Genomic DNA, 23,625 nt, shown 5'->3' with positions numbered 1-23,625 from the left:
ATATATAACCATATATATGTCATCATATAGTTTTTACAAGTTTTAACGTTCGTGAATCACCGGTCAACTTGGGTGGTCAATTGTCTATATGAAACCTATTTCAATTAATCAAGTCTTAACAAGTTTGATTGCTTAACATGTTGGAAACACTTAATCATGTAAATAACAATTTTATTTAATATATATATATATATATATATATATATATATAAACATGGAAAAGTTCGGGTCACTACAATATGAACGGGACATTTCACATTTCATATCAAAAACCCTTTATCCGATCACATAATATGGATTTCTCACTTGATTCCTCGAGTTCCTCGAGCTCCACATGCAGCGTAACAGGAACGAACGAACCAATTAGTCATCATCAATTCTGGATGAATTGGGGATGGGTTCGTAGTCGACTTATTCAATGGAGACAAGAAGAAGGTGATCCCTTCCACCCACCTAATTGCCCTATTGGCGAAGAACCTGAAGCACTTACCGGCGAATGAGTCTGAAATACCATTTTTACCCTCATTTTCAAGATCTCTCGTCATGATTATATAATATCTCAAATTCTAAACCTTATTCAACCCCTTGTTCCAACCGCAAATCATTTCGGAATAATAGAAGAAGTCAACGAGTTTCGTGCTCGAGTAGTGGCTTTGGAGAATATGGTGCAAAATTTACAAGCGCCAGCAGCACCACCAGCACCAACAGCACCAACAGCACCACCAACATTTGGGGTACTTTTCATACACGTTGATTTTGCGTTAAATTTTTAAAAGTCGATAATTACATAGCTAAACGCGGAGATGGACATATATTGTTAATTTAAAATAATATTTAAATCTTTCACGGGTTATACCTTTTAGTTCGACTCGAGTTGCGCTTCAACGACATCATTCTTTAGCCACAAAATAATTTTACAAACTAAACGCAATAAAATACATTTAAAATCGAACTCCCGGCACGAAGCGAGGGTTCAACAACTAGTTTTGACTAAAGTTTATGCGAACATGTTACATTTCTCTAGTCTAGACTAGAAACTACATTTAAAAAAAAAACAAATATTATAAATAGAAAATAGAAAACACTTATTAAAAAGATGAAAGCTTAAAATAGAGATACAAAACATTCTATATGAATCAACGGCCTGAAAAAACATTCGTGTATATGTTATCACAACAATACATATACGTTCTATATGAACACCAACGGCCCGAAAACAAATTACAAACATCGTCCAGGCCCGAAACAAATTAGTCCGTACAAACTAGACACTATATGTGTTTGACTTTACAAAATAGTTGCTATCCAAATGTTGAACTGATTGTGATATCTAGATCTAAATTTACAATAATAATACCATTCACTTTCGTGTATATGTTAAGTATGAGTGGTAAGATATGGACATACACTTTTTTTAATTATCAAAATGCATTTCTCTATTTTTATATATTAATAGATCTACAAGATTTGAAAGTATGATTCTTTTGGTGTTAATTTACGGTTGTTACAGCCTTACAGGTAATGAATCAATATAAATGGATTTTGATTTACATTTCGTATTTGAATCAATATAAATGGATTTTGCGTAAATAGCCATGGTCGTGTATATTCATCTTTGTATTGTTGAACGTATATGTATTGTTGTGATAACGAAAAATGAAGAGCGAAGATGACTGGATAAACTAATAGATCTAACTAATTTTACGTAGTAATTAAGAAAAAGAATGAATAAAAATGGAAGTCAGTCACCAGATGAAGAAATTAGAATTTGGAGGGTTAAAGATGAAAAAATTTATCTTCACATGCAATGCAAGATTTAATAAACCTTTATAACATAATTAAACGGAGGCAGGGACGTCGCATGAAAAACGATGAAGGATCAACGACGGAAAAAGTTACTAAGTAACTAAATAAATTATGGCGATCCATAAATGACAAGAGAAAATACTTTTAGATAGAGAAAGGACCATTTTGAACAAAACATAAGCATATTAATATTGTTAATCGATAAAATTATTGTTATTGGTTTATACAAATACCGAAATATAAACTCAGTATACGATAGATATTTAATTTTTTGCTGCTTTAAGAGGCGTGGTGAAGAACAAATCACCGAACGTTTGAAGTTTGTACCAACTTATTGATCGAGAATCATAAATTAAGGACCAAATATGTAAATTTGATTTATTAATGTTAAGCGCGTATGGTTCGAGCCCATCCATCTGGGTCAGCCAATCAGTTTGTGGAACCCAGTCACTGAATTAGCATTTGCATTTCATTTACATTTCATCTTCATTTCATTTAATCAACAATTACATTTTGAAGTGGGTATTCCACCAATGTTGAACCCTTTGACTTTGACTACACTAAACGACAAATAAACACACCAGCACCTTCCACCCCCGTTCATCCACCTCTCACAATCCCCCGTGTGTCATTAATCTTTTTCTCATTAATTAAAATATTCAATAATTACGGAGTGTTAGACATACTACGTATACATATATCTAACCAATATATATAAACATCGTTCATCCCAATTCATTCTCTCCATCGATTCATTCGACATCATCTTCACAAAACTCTTTACAGCTAATAACTTCACTTGTCTTCATCGTAAAACCAATCAGGTATGTTTGAATATCTACTCAAATCAATCATTGAATTAATGATGACAACTCATTTTTGTTGCTTTTTATTAACAAGTGTTCAATTTTATTTTCTAATTTGATTTCCAGGTCTTGATGTGTAAAGGTCCGAAGACTAAATTTGTAATCATGGAAGGTGAAAATTTTCAAGAACAGGAAAAAGGGTTTTTCCTAAAATCTTCGATTTTGTTAGAATTAGCAGCTACCGATGATGTTTCTGGATTCATATCCGAGGTTGAAATGAACAGTGTTAATTTAGATGACGTCAGCTTTTGGTACGGAAGGAGACACGGGTGTAAAGGAAAGATGGGGTTTGAAGAACGAACTCCGTTAATGATCGCCGCCGTTTACGGAAGTACTCTTGTTTTGAAATATATAATAGACACCGGTAACGTTGACGTCAACAAATCTTCCGATTCTGACGGCGCAACTGCCCTGCACTGCGCGGCTGCAGGTGGGGCCCTTGCTTCCGTGGAAATCGTGAAGATTTTACTCACCGCCGGCGCTGACGTGGATTTAACGGATGTTAACGGGAAAAAACCGGTGGATTTGGTCGCCCAGGGGATCAAATCAGCGAAAAGGAAGTCTATAGATATGTTGCTAAAAGGTTTCGAGGTAGCTGAAGCTGAAACCCGAACTGAAATTGAAGAAACGGATCTTGTTTCGGGTAAAAAGGAATACCCGATTGATGTATCATTACCCGATATAAACGATGGGGTTTATGGTACGGATGAGTTTAGGATGTATATGTTTAAGGTGAAGCCGTGTTCAAGGGCTTATTCGCACGATTGGACTGAATGCCCTTTTGTTCATCCGGGCGAGAACGCTAGACGCCGTGATCCACGTAAGCATCAGTACACGTGTGTGCCGTGTCCCGAGTTTCGAAAGGGGAGTTGTGTGAAAGGCGATAACTGTGAGTACGCGCACGGTGTGTTTGAATCGTGGTTGCACCCGGCTCAATACCGGACCCGTTTATGTAAAGATGAAACGGGTTGTGCCCGAAAAGTTTGTTTTTTCGCTCACAAGGTTGATGAGTTACGACCGTTGTATGCTTCGACTGGGTCGGCTGTTCCTTCGCCTAAATCGACCGGGTCTATGGAAATGGGCCCCATGAGCCCGTTGGGTATCGGGTCGACTCCTCCTATGTCGCCTTCGATCGCTCCTGTTAATTCGAATATGTGGCAGAATAAGTTTGTTCATGTAACCCCGCCCGCGTTGCAGCTTCCGGGTAGTCGTTTAAAGACGTCGTTAAATGCTAGAGATCTCGACATCGAAATGGAGATGCTACAAAGACAACAAATGATGGATGACTTGCAATCTAATCTTTACAATAACAATAACGATGTTTTCGGGTCACCATCTCGGCAACAAATGAGGCAAAACTTGAACCCGCTTCGGGCAACCTACCCGTCTTCACCGGGAAGAAGCCCGACAAGTTATGGGTTTGATTCATCGGCCGCAGTGGCGCAAGCACTCATGAATTCAAGATCTGGTTCGTTTACTAAACAACGTAGCCAGAGTTTTATAGACCGTAGCTTGGGTTCGGTGATGAGCCCGAGATCAATGCATCAGTCTACCAATTATTCCGAATGGGGTTCGCCTAATGGGAAATTAGATTGGGGGTTTAATAGTGAAGATGCTAGTAAGCTTAGGAAGTCGGCTTCGTTTGGGATTGGAAGTGGGAACAGTGGTTCGCCCGTGAAGGGGAACCATGAGCCGGATGGTTCGTGGGTTGGGGCCGGGTTGTTTAGCTCATCCGAAAAGGTGCCACAATGGGTTGAGCAGATGTACATTGAGCAAGAACAGCTTATGGCTTAAGAGCAAAAGCTGAATTAATTCTTTGATAATTCTTAATTACTTCAATATCTTATTAAATTAGTAGAGGAAGATATGATGATGATGACAGACTTGATTAACCTAGAACACAAAGTGGAGTTTTTTATTTTCCAAATTATCTGATGTAATTTGTTCTTCATAATTTCCCTACTGGGAATATAATTTTTTATTTGTTCATTCCATATTTACAAGGTGATAATATTCAAATTAAGTGTTTAATGATTTTCTTTGCTATAATGTTTATCTACATTTACAAATATAATATACAATCATAATCATCATATTTGGCGTTCAATAATGCAATATGAGATATGAGATGAGATCATGTTATGATTGGGTGAGAAAAAGTCTCAATGAATGGCCGGTTTGGACTATGTTCCTGGCCTGCTTGGCTTTTACACAATTGGTCTATTATTAAGTTGGAACTTTATACATTTCAACTTTTAATAATTGCAGTTTTTTTCATTTATATAGTAGTTATTTATAAGTTGTACGTATTTAAAGAAAACGTAGGTATTCTGTAGCTAACTTTTATACTTATAGTAAGAGTGCTCTCAACGGCACGTTCAGGAGCCCGCCCAGATGGCCGCCCAGCTGAGCGCCCACAGCCCGTCCAGCCACCTCCGCCCTTCTGTTCGTGCTTTTCAATCAGATTTGTGGACGGACTCCTTGCTAATTTATGATTTTTTTAAATTTTTTTATTTCTTTTTTTGTTCATAAAGTTGAGATGGTGATGGTGATTATGATGAGAGTAGAAGAGAAGGGTAGAAGAGAAAATGTAGATGATGAAGATGATAATTAAATAGAGATATTTTTAATTAAATATTATTATTGTGAGTCCTATAAATGCGTGGTCAATATTATTTACATAGTACTTTATTACATTTTTATTTATTTTATCTTTTAATATTTGCTTAATTTTTAAGTGTTAATTAAATGTAATTTAATAATTAATAATTTTTTTAATATTATTAGTAAATAAAAGTTTAGTTTTATTTAAATAATTGTAATTATTTGATAATATAAAAAAATTAAAAAAGAAAATAAAAATATGGAAGAAAGAGTGTCATTGTTGGGAGTGTTTAGTCCTGGGTTTAGTCCTGAGAAGAAAGTAGGATGGAAGTGCTGATGTGGCGCTGATGTACTGGCTAGTCCTGAAGGAAGTGTTGTCATGGTTGGGAGCAACCTAAGAGCATTCTCATTCATAACATCCGTCTTCATATTAACACACTGCCACATCATCGTCACAACGCTATTTTCTTCTCTTTTCCTTCTCATCACAAAACTCATCACAATTTACTTCAAACCATTACATAATATCACATGAACCCACTTTATTATATTATTATTAAACCAATAGTTCCTTTTTGTTGATAAACATTAAATAAGTTTTTTTCTTATTAAATAATACATTTTCACTCGTTAAGAAAAGTGCTCAACATTCACGAAATTGGAGACGAGCTCATATTGACAGTGTTTTAGCGATCGACTCCTAATGGTGGTATGATATTGGCAACTGACTCCTAATGGTGGTATGATATTGGCAACTATATTCACGGACGAAGGGAACTTCCATTGGGAGTCCTCTAATATAGAATGGGGAAATCACTTGTTAATTTGATAAAACAAAATACCAAACAATTATAGAACTCAATTGAGCCGTTAGTCTTAACTTATTTTATATTTATTTAAATAGGGTATCAAAGTCTTCCGAATATTATTAATTATTAAAAACACATGATAACAGCATCCTATTGTAATAATAATAATAATAATAATAATAATAATAATAATAATAATAATAATAATAATAATAATAACAATAATAATAATAATAATAATAATAATAAGTCTTCCGAAGGTTGGCGCTGCTATGGTTGGCCAGTCTTTGGGAAGTTACTTCGATGGTCTTCAATTTGGTGTTGGTGTTTCTTCAGGTGGTGAGGCAATTCTTCATGCTGTGAATCGGTTGATTGAGGATCGTGGCTCTGATGTTGGCCTCTCTATGTTATTAGTTGATTTTCAAAATGCCTTCAATCTAGTTGATCGTACGGTCATGTTACGTGAAGTTCGCCGCCTTTGTCCGAGCATTTCTCGGTGGGTTGAATTTTGCTACTCTAATCCAGCCAGATTGTATTATGGGAACCACACCTTATGGTCTTCTCAGGGGGTGCAACAGGGTGATCCCCTTGGTCCGCTGCTTATTTCTTTGGTCTTACAACCGTTGGTTTCTAAAATCAGAGATAATTTTGAGGTTTGTCTTCAGGCGTGGTATTTGGATGATGGCACTATTATTGGGGACACTTTGGTGGTGGGGAAGGTTTTGCATTTGATTATGGAGGATGGGCCTCGTTTTGGGCTACATCTCAACGTTGAAAAAACAGAAATTTTCTGGCCTACGGAGGACCCTCGCAGCAGACAAGTAGGTGTCTTTCCTCCTAATATTGCTCGGCCTTTAAATGGTGTTAAGTTGCTAGGGGCCCCCGCAACTTCCGATCTTGGTTTTAGTAGTGAACTGGTGATGCAAAGGGTGACCAAGTCCATTGCGCTTATGGATAAGGTTGCTAAGCTTGATGATCCTCAGTGTGAGTTGTTGTTGCTTAGGGCATGTACGGGAGTTTCTAAACTCTACTTTACCTTGCGTACTTGTCCTCCTAGTATATTTGAGGCGGCTCAACGCGCTTTCGATGGAGCCCTTCGATCTTTCTTGGAGCGTATTGTTACTGCTTCAGGGCCTGGGTTTGGTGATTGGCAGTAGCGGCTTGCCACCTTGCCATTTGCATTTGGAGAGCTTGGTGTTTATTCTGCGGGAGATGTTCGTCATTATGCTTTTCTGACTTCTCGATTACAGTCTGCTGGGTTGCAGACCAAGCTCTTACGTCATACGGGTATTGTTGGTCTTGGTCGTGCTTTTGAAGATGCATTGGGTCTGTTTAATAATACGGTTGGGTTTGATATTTTAGGTAATCCGAGTGAGGTCGCTGCCACAATACTCATGAAGAAATTGGCAGATGTTTATTTCACAAAGGTTAACGCTTCTGCAGAATCCACTTTTTCGTTATCTCCCCGACAATCGGCCTTATGGAAATCACAGCAGGGTGATCACACATCTGCTTGGCTAAGGGCAGTCCCTATTTTGGGGTTGGGTCAGACGATGAACGCAAAGACTTACCGATGTGTGTTGTGCTACCGGTTAGGTGTTCCATTGTTCTCTATCTCGACAGCATGCTCTGCCTGTTCAAGGGTTTTTACTGGGGATATTTTCGGGGATCACGCCGTGTCTTGTGCTGGTATGGTGGGTATTAAGCATCGACATAATATTGTTCGGGATTCCCTTGTTGATGTTTGTTATCGCTCTGGGATTTCAGCGAGAAAGGAGGTTGACATTGGGTTGTCTGGAGGGAACGACAGGGCCCTCAGACCTGCAGATGTGTTACTTTATTCCTGGGATTGTGGTCGCGATGTTTGTGTTGACTTAACAGGGTCTTCTCATTTGACGCAGTCTGGGCTTTCTGACTTTGTCCCTGGACGTGCTGTATTTGATGCGGCTCGTCGGAAGAGGGTAAAGTACGAATCTAGCTGTCAGGCGATTGGTTATGGTTTCATTCCTCTCTCATTTTCTTCCCTGGGGGAATTAGAGAAGGAGGCTGTTTCTTTGCTAAAGCGGGTTCAGAAGAGTTCGATGACGCAAGATATTAGTGCCGGTGCAGCTGCTCATATTTTTACTAGGATATGTTTTGCTATTGCTAGAGGTGTGGGGGCTCAGATTGTCTCTAGGCTTCTCACTAATTTTTTGTAAGTTTTAAAACTTTTAAGTTTTTTATAATAATAATAATAATAATAATAATAATAATAATAATAATAATAATAATAATAATAATAATAATAATAATAATAATAATAATAATAATAAATTAATAAATTCAACCATTGTATCCAAAACTTTGTGTATCAACAATAACTTTATTTGCCATGTCTGAAAAAAGTTCTTAATAATAATATTAAATTATCCAAACTATTTGTAAAGTTAAATGTGCAAATAAGTGTTAAAGAAATACTCCGTGAACCAACATGTTGAAATTCATATTCGTAGTTTTTTTTTTTTTATTAACTTGGGTATCCAACTTTTTATTTTTAAGTGACTAATTCTAGGGTGACTACTCGCTTTACGAGCAGTCCGGAGTCATTGCAGGCGAACCTCCGTAACCATGAGCAAGAATAACTTTGTAAATGGCAGGAATCGAACCCTTGACCTTCACATTAAAAGGTAAGGGTCTTATCATGTCACCACCACCCGTGATTATTCATATTCGTAGTTGACAGTGATGCATTATTTTGATGTGAATACACTCCGTAATTGTTAAGTGTCAACCGTCCATTTACAATATTTTTTAATTATATATACAAAGATAAAGTTATGATTATGATTTTGAATTGGCTAAAATTCTTTTCCATCTCACGTATCCATCAACTGACAAAATTTGAATAAAAATAATCGAATGGTCGGTATCCTCTTTTAATGCAATTTTAGACAAAGTGAAGGCCAGCTTTTCAACACACTTGATTATTGATTAATGGGCTACCTTGCAACTTGCACCGTGCAAATAATTCCAACTAGTTGTGGAGCTCGAACTTCGCGCCGAGAGCTCCGTTTTAAATGCGAGTTAAAAAAAAGTCTTGATCTATTTTGTAAAAAAGAATTTTTTTCGACATCTAATATTGAATGGTTGTTCCTTTTGTGAAAGTTGTTTCTTTTAGCGTTCGTTGTTGTTGTTTTTTTTTTAAAGTTAGTTGATCTATTTTATAAAAAAAATATTTTTTGGCATCTTTTGGTAGAATTGAAGGGTTGTTCATTTTATGAAAGTTGCGTCCTTTATCGTTGAGGAAGAAAAGAGAGAAGGGAAAGAAAAAAAAAAGGTAGTTGATTTTTTTGTAAAAAGGAATTTTTTTTCGACATATTTTGGTAACATTGAAGGGTTGGTTCTTTTACAAAAGTTGCTTATTTTATCGTTGGGGACAAAAAAAGGTGAAATGACGAAAATACCCCTGGTTACTATTGATGAATAGTGAAATAGTGTTTTATCTATTAGTATATACGAGATTGAATTGTGAAAATATAAAAAGTTTGAGAGGTGTTTGTGAAACTATTAAAGCTACTATTCATTTGCTCTATATCATTTATATATATAGAGTAATATATAAGAATTTTTTTTCGACATCTTTTGATAACATTGAAGGGTTGGTTCTTTTACGAAAGTTGATTATTTTATCGTTGGGGACAAAGAAAAAGAGTGAAATGGCGAAAATACCCCTAATTACTATTGGTGAATAATAAAATAGTGTTTTGTCTATTATTATATATATAAATAAATAAATATAAATTTTTAAATTTAAATATAGATATAGATATACATTTTGCTGGAGAGAACTTAAAAGTACAATTGACATGTTTAAAATACTTCATTTTTTTTAAAGAAGTTAACAAATTATTTTACTAGAATAAAAAAGATTTACATCATAGAACATCAAAATATCCAAACAAACAACTCGAATGGAATTATTCTATACAAGTATGCCTAAACTATATATTCTTAAGCAAAAATCAGGACAACAACTCTACCATTGGTGTAGGAAAAAGCTTTTTGCCTTTACCATAGAGAGGGCAACTTGTCGAGACAAGCTGGGATTAGAGATAGGAAACATAGTGTTGAAAAATCAACGACAAAGTGTTCTACACTAACCCACTTAGCCCCGAATCCATGAAGTAATTGAAGGTTAGAGCAAAAAACCTACACGTTAACGAATTCCTGCTTTTGTTGTGGGATTAGCATCGAAAGTTTTGGGGTTGGTGATCCGTTGGAGCCATTCCAAGTTACCTTTCTTCCAACGACAATTAATCCCTTCAAAGCTTTTTGACTGGATGTCGGAAACTATCTTTGGCCAACTGTGTTCATTATTTTCGAATATGAAAACGTTGCGGTTCTTCCAAATAAAATAACCCGTGGTTCACTCTACCTGTTGTCATATTGCCAAGCCGGTGTGTGTGTGTTAAAGGATGTACAGAGCATTTGGAAAGATCTTTAAGATTTGAAATATGCAAGTTATTGAGACTCCACCATTTGCGTATTCGGTTCCAGATTTCAATGGAGTTTTTTAAACGATAGCAGTGTATGTTGGAGCGTTTCTAAATCATCGTCACATACCGGACATCTCGTCGAGTGCAAGTCAATACCACGTTTGTCTAATTCGGTTCGTACCGGGAGTTTGTTTTGTTTTGATCACCAAATAAATATGCCAATTTTTTGAGGAATCAATAGGTTAACGAGGGTGGGGTCGGGCGAAGGCAAATTGGTTGCAATTAGTTCATTAAGGCGGTTCATAAAGGCATTAGTTGAGAAGCAACCATTACAACTAAATTTCCAAATCCATGTATCATTCTCGTTCACCCAATTTATCTGACACATTTTTTTTGCAGTGGGCACTCGCGACGCGACATCTATAACAACCCGGAAATTTCCGACAGAATTTGAACAAAATCTTTTCATGAATTCATTACCTTTCAACTATATCCGACAATTCACGAACAGTAGTTACGATTGGATAAGTACATATATAATAATTTGCAAAACAATTACAAAGTATTAATTAATATATTCTGAGTAAATTGTTTCAATACATGATTTATATATTTAACTACTTGATATAATTATAAATATATCTATATTTATATGACTTCTGAACATAATTATTATATTATAATATATATAAATATTAAAGATATGTTATTACATAATATATCTTATATATAATCATTAGATATTACATAATTAATAATATAAAATATTAATATATTAAAAGTTAACATATAATTGTTATATTAATATTATTATTAATATCATTATTAACAAATATTAATACTAATATTATCAATATTATTATTTTTATAAAAATAATACAATCTTTTATTGTTATCATTAATTCATATCATTTTTATAATAATAATTATAATTATTGTTAGTATTATTATTAATATAATTATTAATTATTAATATTAATTAAAAAATAAAAAGTAACAGATACCTAAATTAGGTAATCTGTTTATTATTTTATTCTAACGTGATTAACTTTAAATTTTTTTATTAATCGTGATCATCCACTTTATTATTTTTTATTTTTTTATATCTGCTTTTATTTTTTTTATATATTTTCTGTTTGATCGTGAGAATCAAGTCGACATCCATAAGCAATCAATCACCTCAGTTTGATTATAAAAATCCAATCAATTTCTCCATCATCATGATCAATTAAAATTAGTACAGCCTTTTGAATTTAAACAGAAATATTTTTTTTTTCTCCATCGACCTCTGCTATTGTTCATTTCATCAAAAGCTCGAAATCAAAATAAATTTCAAAAAGTGTTAATGCAGTTGTGTTAGGAATTATTTATGTAAACTATCTGCAAAATATCAATCTCCAATTCCTTCTATCGATTTCTAATTTTGAGGTCAAAGTTTCGGTTTTGAAAAGTCAAACGATTGTTCATCAATAAATTCGAATTTTCTGTTATGTTTCGAGTTAAAATGAAGATTTCAGAAGTTTATATGATGGATTTAAAACCTATTTCATGTTATAATCGTTGTCTAAAACATCCTTAAATTCGAAAATCAAATTTGAGTTTATAATTTTTTTTTTACGAACAGCAGCCTGATTCTTAATTTTTTTTTTAAATTTTTTTTAATTAATCACAAATACTTGTTTCTGTGTTGATATTAAATCCTAAAATCAATGCAATTACTAATTGTTAGAGGGATTTGATCCTTGGTTCGTTCGAATTTAGTGAAGGAGAAGAAAAAAAAAAGAGGGGGGGGGGGGGTTAAATAGAATTAATATGGGAAATATATCAGAAAAACAGATACAGAGTGATGGTTTAGGGGTATTTGCGTTATTCGAGGGATCACGGGTTCAAGTCCCGTCCATTGCAATTTTTTTATGAAAAGCTTTTTGAGGTAGTTTTCTCTTTGAAATTATTATTATTATTATTATTATTATTATTATTATTAATATTATTATTATTATTATTATTATTATTATTATTATTATTATTATTATTATTATTATTACTAAAATAATAATTAAGGATCATTTATTATTATTATTATTATTAGTATTATTATTAAAAGTATTATCGTAATCAAATATACCTTTTTATATATTATTATCGATATTATTACTATTACTAATGTTAAAGTTATTATAAACATTAATATTTAAAACATAATTATAATTAAAAAGTATCACTTTAATTAAAGTTATCAAAATTATCATTTCTAATAAAACTATCATTTTATTAAAAATTAACATTGTTATTAAAATTATAATTAAAATTTCATTTAGGTTATTATTATTATTATCGTAAAAAGATACAACTTTATATTTATACTTATTAATATTATTTTACTAAATAAATACCCGTTGTATAAAAATATATTCAAAACCTACAACAGAACTATATTTATATTTTTATAATTAACACTGCTTAATTAATTATAATAAATATATTTAATGTACTATTTTTAAATAACATATAAAAATAACATATATATATATAAACATATATAATTAAAATAACAAATATATTACTATAAGTAATATATTATACACAAACTGGTTTGATTAACATTATATGTTCAATATCGTGTTAATATATAAATAATTGATATATGTTCATGAATCGGAGGTCAACTCTACATTTGTTCAATGCCGTCATATGCATATTTACTACAGACTATCGTACCGTATCGTGAGTTCATATGCTCCCTTTTTATCTATATTTTTGAGCTGAGAATACATGTACTATTTTTATAAACTGTTTTACAGGTTAGACACAAGTACTCAAACTTTTATGCTATATACGTGCTTTGTCATGCTAAATCCCTGCCGTAATATCGTTAATTGCTGAGGTATAAGATGCAAGCTTAGTTATTGTGAGTAGCGCTACTGAGAGTAACGTCTCTGTCCATTTGACCGTTGGTCTTTGGATACATAATAATGATTCAACGACACTGACAGTACAAGGTGTCACAGGGTAACTTTTGTTTAGTCGCGATATTACAAACAGCAACTCTTTCGATTGATATATTTGGTATCAATCAACTTTAAACTGAAATCTTGTGGTCTAATGCTATACTGAACTATTGATTTATGATAAACCTATGAACTCACTCAACTTCGTGTTGACTTTTTAAAGCATATTTATTCTCAGGTACTTAAATATTGCTTCCGCTGTATATCTGCTGCTTTAATGATGATTGCTTGCTATGCTTGGAGTCTTCATTACATATCATATCAATTAAAGACATTTAATGCTCTAAATACAATGTAATCTATTTATCTTCCACTGCAAAACTCAATGAAACGTCTCATATAGAGTCGTTCTCGTTTATACAACTGTGATTTGATATAATTAGTCACAAATACCCCAGGCCCTATTTGGGGGTGTGACAAAATCCCACTATCATGACGCGATAAACGGTGTAAATAAATGTCGAGCTTTTCAACCACAACAGGGCATCTGATTGCAGCATCAGTCGAGACACGACTGTATCCGTCGCGACACGACCTCTACTTCATTCAGACTCCCAAAACCACTTAATATGCTCGGCACTCATTTTACACGCATGGTCGCGACGCGGTGAAAACGGGTCGCGACGCGACGCCAGGCCAAAACAGATACTGACTTCAAATGTCCATTTAAACACCTCAAACCCGACCCCGACTCACCCGATATTGTAGCGACCCGAAAAAATCGTCATTGACGGCGCCGTCTACTTAGGTCCCGTTACGTGGTCATAAGTCTTTAAAACAACGTTTGATCAAAAGTATGTCGTATTCATTTCAAAAGCAAAGATGTTTCAAGGTTTACAAAGTAGTTCGACAACTAGTTACATAACAAAGTTTAAAGTACAATTGAAACATATGCGACACAATTTGAAAGTAGCCAAAAGACGCTCCACGTATGCATGTATACTCGACATCCAAGCAAGTATCAAAAGTAATGAGCGGAAGCATGTATAACAAAATGTTCAAGGACCTGAGAAAAACATAGAAATCTGTCAACGAAAACGTTGGTGAAATCATAGGTTTAAGTAAGTAAGTATAAGTGAACCAAAAGATTTGCAACATTGATATAATAGTAAACCATTCCAAAATTTGTTTCACAAGCACCCAATTATCAATGCTTAACATTCCCTCCATAGAACCCCATCACAATAGTGTTAGAACATACACTGTTTCTCGAAAATATATTTCATTTGTAGACGGTAGCGAACTGTAGTGACCCGAACTTTTCCATGTTTATATATATTAAATGAAATTGTTATTTACATGATTAAGTGTTTCCAACATGTTAAGCAATCAAATTTGTTAAGACTTGATTAATTGAAATAGGTTTCATATAGACAATTGACCACCCAAGTTGACCGGTGATTCACGAACGTTAAAACTTGTAAAAACTATATGATGACATATATATGGATATATATATAGTTAACATGATATTATGATAAGTGAACATATCATTAAGTATATTAACAATGAACTACATATGTAAAAGCAAGACTACTAACTTAATGATTTTGAAACGAGACATATATGTAACGATTATCGTTGTAACGACATTTAATGTATATATATATATCATATTAAGAGATATTCATACATCATATTATCATGATAATATAATAATTTAAAATCTCATTTGATATTATAAATATTGGGTTAACAACATTTAACAAGATCGTTAACCAAAAGGTTTCAAAACAACACTTACATGTAACGACTAACGATGACTTAACGACTCAGTTAAAATGTATATACATGTAGTGTTTTAATATGTATTCATATACTTTTGAAAGACTTCAAGACACTTATCAAAATACTTCTACTTAACAAAAATGCTTACAATTACATCCTCGTTCAGTTTCATCAACAATTCTACTCGTATGCACCCGTATTCGTACTCGTACAATACACAACTGTTAGATGTATGTACTATTGGTATATACACTCCAATGATCAGCTCTTAGCAGCCCATGTGAGTCACCTAACACATGTGGGAACCATCATTTGGCAACTAGCATGAAATATCTCATAAAATTACAAAAATATGAGTAATCATTCATGACTTATTTACATGAAAACAAAATTACATATCCTTTATATCTAATCCATACACCAACGACCAAAAACACCTACAAACACTTTCATTCTTCAATTTTCTTCATCTAATTGATCTCTCTCAAGTTCTATCTTCAAGTTCTAAGTGTTCTTCATAAATTCTACAAGTTCTAGTTTCATAAAATCAAGAATACTTCCAAGTTTGCTAGCTTACTTCCAATCTTGTAGAGTGATCATCCAACCTCAAGAAATCTTTCTTATTTATAGTAAGATATCTTTCTAATACAAGGTAATACTCATATTCAAACTTTGATTCAATTTCTATAACTATAACAATCTTATTTCAAGTGAAAATCTTACTTGAACTTGTTTTTTGTGTCATGATTCTGCTTCAAGAACTTTCAAGCCATCCAAGGATCCTTTGAAGCTAGATCCATTTTTCTCATTTCCAGTAGCTTTATCCAGAAAACTTGAGGTAGTAATGATGTTCATAACATCATTCAATTCATACATATAAAGCTATCTTATTCGAAGGTTTAAACTTGTAATCACTAGAATATAGTTTAGTTAATTCTAAACTTGTTCGCAAACAAAAGTTAATCCTTCTAACTTGACTTTTAAAATCAACTAAACACATGTTCTATATCTATATGATATGCTAACTTAATGATTTAAAACCTGGAAACACGAAGAACACTGTAAAACCGGACATACGCCGTCGTAGTAACACCGCGGACTGTTTTGGGTTAGTTAATTAAAAACTATGATAAACTTTGATTTAAAAGTTGTTCTTCTGGAAAAATGATTTTTCTTATGAACATGAAATTATATTCAAAAATCATGGTTAAACTCAAAGTGGAAGTTTGTTTTCTAAAATGGTCATCTAGACGTCGTTCTTTCGACTGAAATGACTACCTTTACAAAAACGACTTGTAACTTATATTTCCGACTATAAACCTATACTTTTTCTATTTAGATTCATAGAATAGAGTTCAATATGAAACCATAGCAATTTGATTCACTCAAAACGGATTTAAAATGAAGAAGTTATGGGTAAAACAAAATTGGATAATTTTTCTTGTTGTAGCAACGTGAAAATTGGTAAAAAATCTATATTAATCATATCCTAGCTAACTTATATTGTATTATACATGTATTCTAATATATTATGTAATCTTGGGATACCATAGACACGTATGCAAATGTTTTGACATATCATATCGACCCATGTGTATATATTATTTGGAACAACCATAGACACTCTATATGCAGTAATGTGGGAGTTAGCTATACAGGGTTGAGGTTGATTCCAAAAATATATATACTTTGAGTTGTGATCTATCCTGAGACGTGTATACACTGAGTCGTGGATTGATTCAACATAATATATATCAATTTTTTTCTGTACATCTAACTTTGGACAACTAGTTGTAGGTTACTAACGAGGACAGCTAACTTAATGAACTTAAAACATCAAAATGTATTAAAAGTGTTGTAAATATATTTTGAACATACTTTGATATATATGTACATATTTGTTATAGGTTCGTGAATCGACCAGTGGCCAAGTCTTACTTCCCGACGAAGTAAAAATCTGTGAAAGTGAGTTATAGTTCCACTTTTAAAATCTAATATTTTTGGGATGAGAATACATGCAGGTTTTATAAATGATTTACAAAATAGACACAAGTACGTGAAACTACATTCTATGGTTAAATTATCGAAATCGAATATGTCCCTTTTTATTAAGTCTGGTAATCTAATAATTAGGGAACAGACACCCTAATTGACGCGAATCCTAAAGATAGATCTATTGGGCCTAACAAACCCCATCCAAAGTACCGGATGCTTTAGTACTTCGAAATTTATATCATATCCGAAGGGTGTCCCGGAATGATGGGGATATTCTTATATATGCATCTTGTTAATGTCGGTTACCAGGTGTTCACCATATGAATGATTTTTATCTCTATGTATGGGATGCATATTGAAATATGAAATCTTGTGGTCTATTGTTACGATTTGATATATATAGGTTAAACCTATAACTCACCAACATTTTTGTTGATGTTTTAAGAATGTTTATTCTCAGGTGATTATTAAGAGCTTCCGCTGTCGCATACTTAAATAAGGACAAGATTTGGAGTCCATACTTGTATGATATTGTGTAAAAACTGCATTCAAGAAACTTATTTCGTTGTAACATATTTGTATTGTAAACCATTATGTAATAGTCGTGTGTAAACATGATATTTTAGATTATCATTATTTGATAATGTACGTAAAGCTTTTTAAACCTTTATTGATGAAATAAAGGTTATGATTTGTTTTAAAATGAATGCAGTCTTTGAAAAACGTCTCATATAGAGGTCAAAACCTCGCAACGAAATCAATTAATATGGAACGTTTTTAATCAATAAGAACGGGACATTTCAGTTGGTATCCGAGCGTTGGTCTTAGAGAACCAGAATTTTGCATTAGTGTGTCTTATCGAGTTTGTTAGGATGCATTAGTGAGTCTGGACTTCGACCGTGTTTACTTGAAAAATGGTTGCTTAACAAATTTTGTTGGAAACTATATATTTTTAACATGTGAATATTATGTGATATATTAATCTCTTAACATGTTTGATATTATGTGATAGATGTCTACCTCTAGAACAAGTCCCATTGACTCACCTAATAATAATGAAGAGTCAAATGTAAATTGGAATGATTCGTGGACTGATTCACAAGTTCCCGAAGAGGAACCGGAAGAAGAGTTGGAACCGGAAGAAGAATCGGAACCGGAAGAAGAAATAGAACCAGTGGGGGAAATAATAAAACGGTTAAGTAGAAGAAAATCCTCAACCAACCGACCAAAGTTAATTATGGTCAATGGTGTTTCCGCCAAGAAAGCAAAGTATTGGGAGGATTACCAATTCTCCGATGAATCGGATCCCGACAAGGATTCCGATAATGTTATAGAAATTACCCCAACACAATTTAATAAGGCAAAAGAGAACAATAAGGGAAAGGGCATAAAAATAGAGAAATTTGATTCCAAACCCGATGAACTTTATATGTATCGTCAACACCCGTATTTCTTAAGTTGTGATAATAACCCGGGAACCTCTAAACCACCAGGTTTTTCTAAACCAATGTGGAAAACGACGGCTCGTATTAGGGGAACATCATATATCCCTAGAAACTTGGCAAAACGAACCAAAATCGAAGAAGAAGAAACGAGCGAGTCGGAATAAGATAGTTGTATTCGTGTGGTGTAATATATGTAATATAGTGTGCTTATGCTTTATGATATATGTAAAAATTTCATGTATTAATAAGTATTTTTTTATGAATCTAACTCTTGTCTATTTTACAGTATAAAAACACAAAATGGATAGACACCCCAATATTTTAAGAGACCTACCCGGAGACATGATTGATGAAATCTTGTCTAGAGTCGGTCAGAATTTCTCGGCACAACTATTTAAGGCGAGATCAGTTTGTAAGACATTCGAAGAACGTTCCAAGAATGCCTTGGTTTATAAAAGGCTTTCGTTCGAAAGATGGGGGATATCACATTGGAAAATCCATAAGTTACGATGTGTTTACTTTGACGCATATATTGCGGGGAACCCAAATACTATTTTACGCAACGGGTTAAGAAATTATTTTGACTCAATATATCCGAATATAGGACTTCGTGATTTAGAAAAAGCGGCTAACATGCAACAAAAAGAAGCATGTTATGCTTACGGATTAGTAATGTTCGCTTCTCACCAAAGTGAGAACAAGAACATCGGGCTACAACTATTAAACAAAACGTTCCCACAAGTGACGGAGTCGGTAATTGGGGTAAGAAATGAGGTTTTTAGATTGTTACGGGACTGTTGGACTGTAACGACCCGCCCAAATCGCTATTGACGCGGCACGTTAATCATTGATTCCACAGTGAGGTTTTGACCTCTATATGATACGTTTTGATAAAATATTGCATTCATTAAAGTAAATGACTTTCTAAACATAGAAAGTTATAAACATGTGGGCAAGTGCTTAGGTATAAGCAAAACCCCGAAATACATAAGTCTTTAATTTACAGGTTGACATCACAGTCCAATTATTTATTACACAACGCAGTTTTATTTTGAATGCAATAAACTTTGTACAAAGCATGAGAGACTCCATGCAGGCAACAAGCACATCACAGCGGAAGCATTCTAAGGACCTGAGAATAAAACATGCTAAAAAGTCAACACGAATGTTGGTGAGTTACAGGTTTAATTGCTCGAGTCATAAACATATATAAAGATAGACCACAAGATTTCATCAAAAGTTTATCAATAGATTCTACGTAACAGAGCACCCTGGTAACTAAACTTAACGCTATAGTGATAATTACCCCATTCGTTTTAATACACGTAAACCAACGTGTCTTAAACTCAAATAACATACGTCCGTTAAAAGGCTAGCGCTCTAGCTCGGACGGGGATGTCAAGCCCTATGGATCCATATACAATTATTCGCACCCACCAGTCCATATCCTATGTACTGGCAGCTACTAGTTACCAAAGCTAAGGGATTTTCGGTTTAACTCAGTGTAGAATTTAGTATGTACTTGTGTCTTATCGCGTTTAAAATAAATTGCATGTATTCTCAGCCCAAAAATATTTAAAGTATTTAAAAAGGGATCTATAACTCACAGTTCAATATTGCGATTCAATATTGTAGGCAAATTGCGTAGACGTAATGATGGTAGACGACTGTATGGTTGGCCTTGGATTCAAGAACAATACCCCGAATAATACCCAATATTTCCTTAGCTTAAAGCGGTTTGAAACCCGAATTAAAAACACCCTCGTATATACCTTATTATTATTAAACTTAAATTTAAAATTAAAATTATAATATAAATATAAATATTGAGAGATAAATGTGAAAAAAATTCGTCGAACGAACTGCGTATTTATATTACTTTTCGATTTACTGTAGCTCATGCGATCGCATGAGTTTTCAGTGTTTTTGCCATGCGATCGCATGGCCGCCTTTTCCGTTTTTGTTTGCTAGTTCATCGACATCAAATAGTGTGTACTGTAGCAAATAGTGTTACTGTAGCAAATACTGTTTACTGTAGCAAATAGTATTTTACTGTAGCAAATAGTGCTTACTGTAGCAAAATACGGTTTCACTGTAGCAAATAGTGTTACTGCAGCAAATAGTGTTTCACTGTAGCAAAATACGGTTTCACTGTAGCAAATAGTGTTTTACTGTAGCAAATTGTGTTTTACTGTAGCAAAGTAATTTTTACTGTAGCAAATAGGGTTTTACTGTAGGAAAGTCGTTTTTACTTGTACATATATATATATACATACATATAATTGTTCATGAATCGTCGAGAGTAGTCAAAGGTAATTGTATATATGAAACAGTTCTAAAATTTTGAGACTCAATCTAACAGACTTTGTTTAACATGTTAAAATAATAAATCGTATAGAGAATTGGTTTAAATTAGTCGAAATTTTTCGGGTCATCACAGTACCTCCCCGTTAAAGAAAATTTCGTCCCGAAATTTTGAGTAGTACCTGTTTCATGAGCGATATCAGTGAACAAATGTGGATACTTTAGCTTCATTTGATCTTCACGTTCCCAAGTAAACTCGGGTCCTCGTCTTGCGTTCCAACGAACCCTAACTATCGGTATTTTGCTTTGTTTTAATTGTTTGACCTCACGGTCCATGATTTCAACAGGTTCTTCGATAAAATGGAGTTTATCATTGATTCGTATTTCGTCAAGAGGAATTACGACATCTTCTTCAGCTAAACATTTCTTCAAATTTGACACGTGAAATGTGTTGTGAACACTACTAAGTTCTTGCGGTAGCTTTAATCGATAAGCAACTGTTCCAATTCTTTCGGTGATTTCAAAGGGTCCTACGTACCTAGGACTTAGCTTTCCTCGTTTACCGAATCGTACAACGCCTTTCCAGGGTGACACTTTCAACATGACTTTGTCGCCCACTTGAAATTCTAGCGGTTTTCTTCTTACATCAGCATAACTCTTTTGGCGACTCATGGCCGTTTTCAATCGCTGTTGTATTTGAATGATCTTTTCGGTGGTTTCATGAATAATTTCTGGTCCAGTAAGTTGTCTTTCTCCTACTTCACTCCAACAGATAGGAGATCTGCACTTTCTACCGTAAAGTGCTTCAAATGGCGCTGCGTTGATGCTCGTATGATAGCTGTTATTGTATGAAAATTCTGCCAACGGTAAGTGTCGATCCCAACTGGTTCCAAAGTCAATCACGCATGCCCGTAACATGTCTTCCAATGTTTGTATTGTTCTTTCACTTTGACCATCTGTCTGTGGGTGATAAGCGGTGCTCATATCTAATCGAGTTCCCAATGCTTTTTGTAATGACTGCCAGAAACGTGATGTGAATCGGGTGTCGCGATCAGATATGATAGAGATGGGTACACCATGCCTGGAAACTACTTCCTTCAAATATAGGCGTGCTAATTTCTCCATACTGTCTATCTCCTTTATTGGTAGAAAGTGAACTGATTTAGTTAGACGATCAACTATCACCCAAATAGTATCATGACTACTTGCAGTCCTTGGCAATTTCGTAATGAAATCCATGGTTATTCTTTCCCATTTCCACTGCGGAATTTCTGGTTGTTGCAGTAATCCTGACGGCTTTTGGTGCTCAGCTTTGACCTTTGCACACGTTAAACATTTGCTTACATAAGTAGCAATTTCTGTTTTCATATTAGGCCACCAATAAAACTTCTTGAGATCGTGGTACATTTTTTCGTTTCCTGGTTGAATTGAGTACCTCGTTTTGTGTGCTTCATCCAGTACTAGTTGCCTTAGGTTACCATGTTTTGGTACCCATATCCTACCAGCAAAATACAGGGTTCCATCGGCTTTTTCTTCAAGTTGTTTTTCTAACCCTTTGCTTATTTCGCCTTTTTCGTTTTCTTCTTTTAAAGCCTCTAACTATGCTGCTTGAATTTGCTTTGTGAGATCAGTACGAATTGTAATATTCAAAGCTCGGACCCTAAGAGGTTTTACTCTTTCTTTTTGACTTAGGGCATCAGCTACAACATTAGCCTTTCCGGGGTGGTAACGGATTTCACAATCGTAATCGTTTAACAACTCTACCCAGCGACGTTGTCTCATATTGAGTTGTTTTTGATCAAAAATATGCTGAAGACTCTTATGGTCGGTGTACACTGTACACTTGGTGCCATATAGATAGTGTCTCCATATTTTGAGTGCAAAAACTACAGCTCCAAGTTCCAAATCGTGTGTCGTATAGTTCTTTTCATGAATTTTTAGTTGTCGTGAGGCATATGCGATAACTTTTGTGCGTTGCATTAATACACATCCTAAACCTTGGCGCGAAGCGTCACAATAGATCACGAAATCATCATTTCCTTCTGGTAATGACAAAATGGGTGCAGACGTTAACTTCTTCTTTAATAACTGGAATGAGGATTCCTGTTCCATGGACCAATCATACTTCTTTCCCTTTTGAGTCAATGAAGTTAAGGGTTTGGCGATTCTAGAGAAATCTTGAATGAATCTTCGGTAATAACCAGCAAGACCTAAGAATTGGCGAATTTGTGTTGGAGTCTTCGGGGTTTCCCATTTACTAATGGCTTCGATCTTGGCGGGGTCAACTTTAATTCCATGTTTACTGACAACATGGCCCAAAAATTGTACTTCTTGTAACCAGAAATCACACTTCGAAAATTTTGCGTACAATTCTTCTTTCTTGAGTATCTCCAGTACCAGTCTTAAGTGTTGCTCATGTTCTTCCTTATTCTTCGAGTAAATCAATATGTCGTCGATAAAAACAATGACAAATTTGTCTAAATACGGTCTACAGATGCGATTCATTAGATCCATGAATACTGCTGGAGCTTTAGTCAATCCAAAAGGCATGACTAAAAATTCATAGTGACCGTAACGGGTTCTGA

General features: G+C 34.1%; 1 protein-coding gene across 1 annotated transcript; it reads left to right on the top strand.

Moving 5' to 3' along the window:
• Nucleotides 1–2,506: 2,506 nt before the first annotated feature.
• LOC139864973 (zinc finger CCCH domain-containing protein 29-like) lies at nucleotides 2,507–4,668 on the top strand. Its single transcript, XM_071853524.1, has 2 exons — nucleotides 2,507–2,630; nucleotides 2,739–4,668. The coding sequence occupies exon 2, from the start codon at nucleotides 2,745–2,747 to the stop codon at nucleotides 4,464–4,466; it is 1,722 nt and encodes a 573-aa protein (XP_071709625.1). The 5' UTR covers nucleotides 2,507–2,630; nucleotides 2,739–2,744; the 3' UTR covers nucleotides 4,467–4,668.
• The last annotated feature ends 18,957 nt before the right edge of the window (nucleotides 4,669–23,625 follow it).

Source organism: Rutidosis leptorrhynchoides, chromosome 8, assembly GCF_046630445.1.
Source record: "Rutidosis leptorrhynchoides isolate AG116_Rl617_1_P2 chromosome 8, CSIRO_AGI_Rlap_v1, whole genome shotgun sequence".
NCBI classification, from domain to species: domain Eukaryota; kingdom Viridiplantae; phylum Streptophyta; class Magnoliopsida; order Asterales; family Asteraceae; genus Rutidosis; species Rutidosis leptorrhynchoides.
Note: the sequence above shows the minus strand (reverse complement) of the source record. Positions and strands in the feature narration are given on the sequence as shown.

Bases quoted from the DNA above. Each gene is read 5' to 3' on its own strand.
- LOC139864973 (XM_071853524.1), top strand. From the start codon at position 2,745: ATGTGTAAAGGTCCGAAGACTAAATTTGTAATCATGGAAGGTGAAAAT.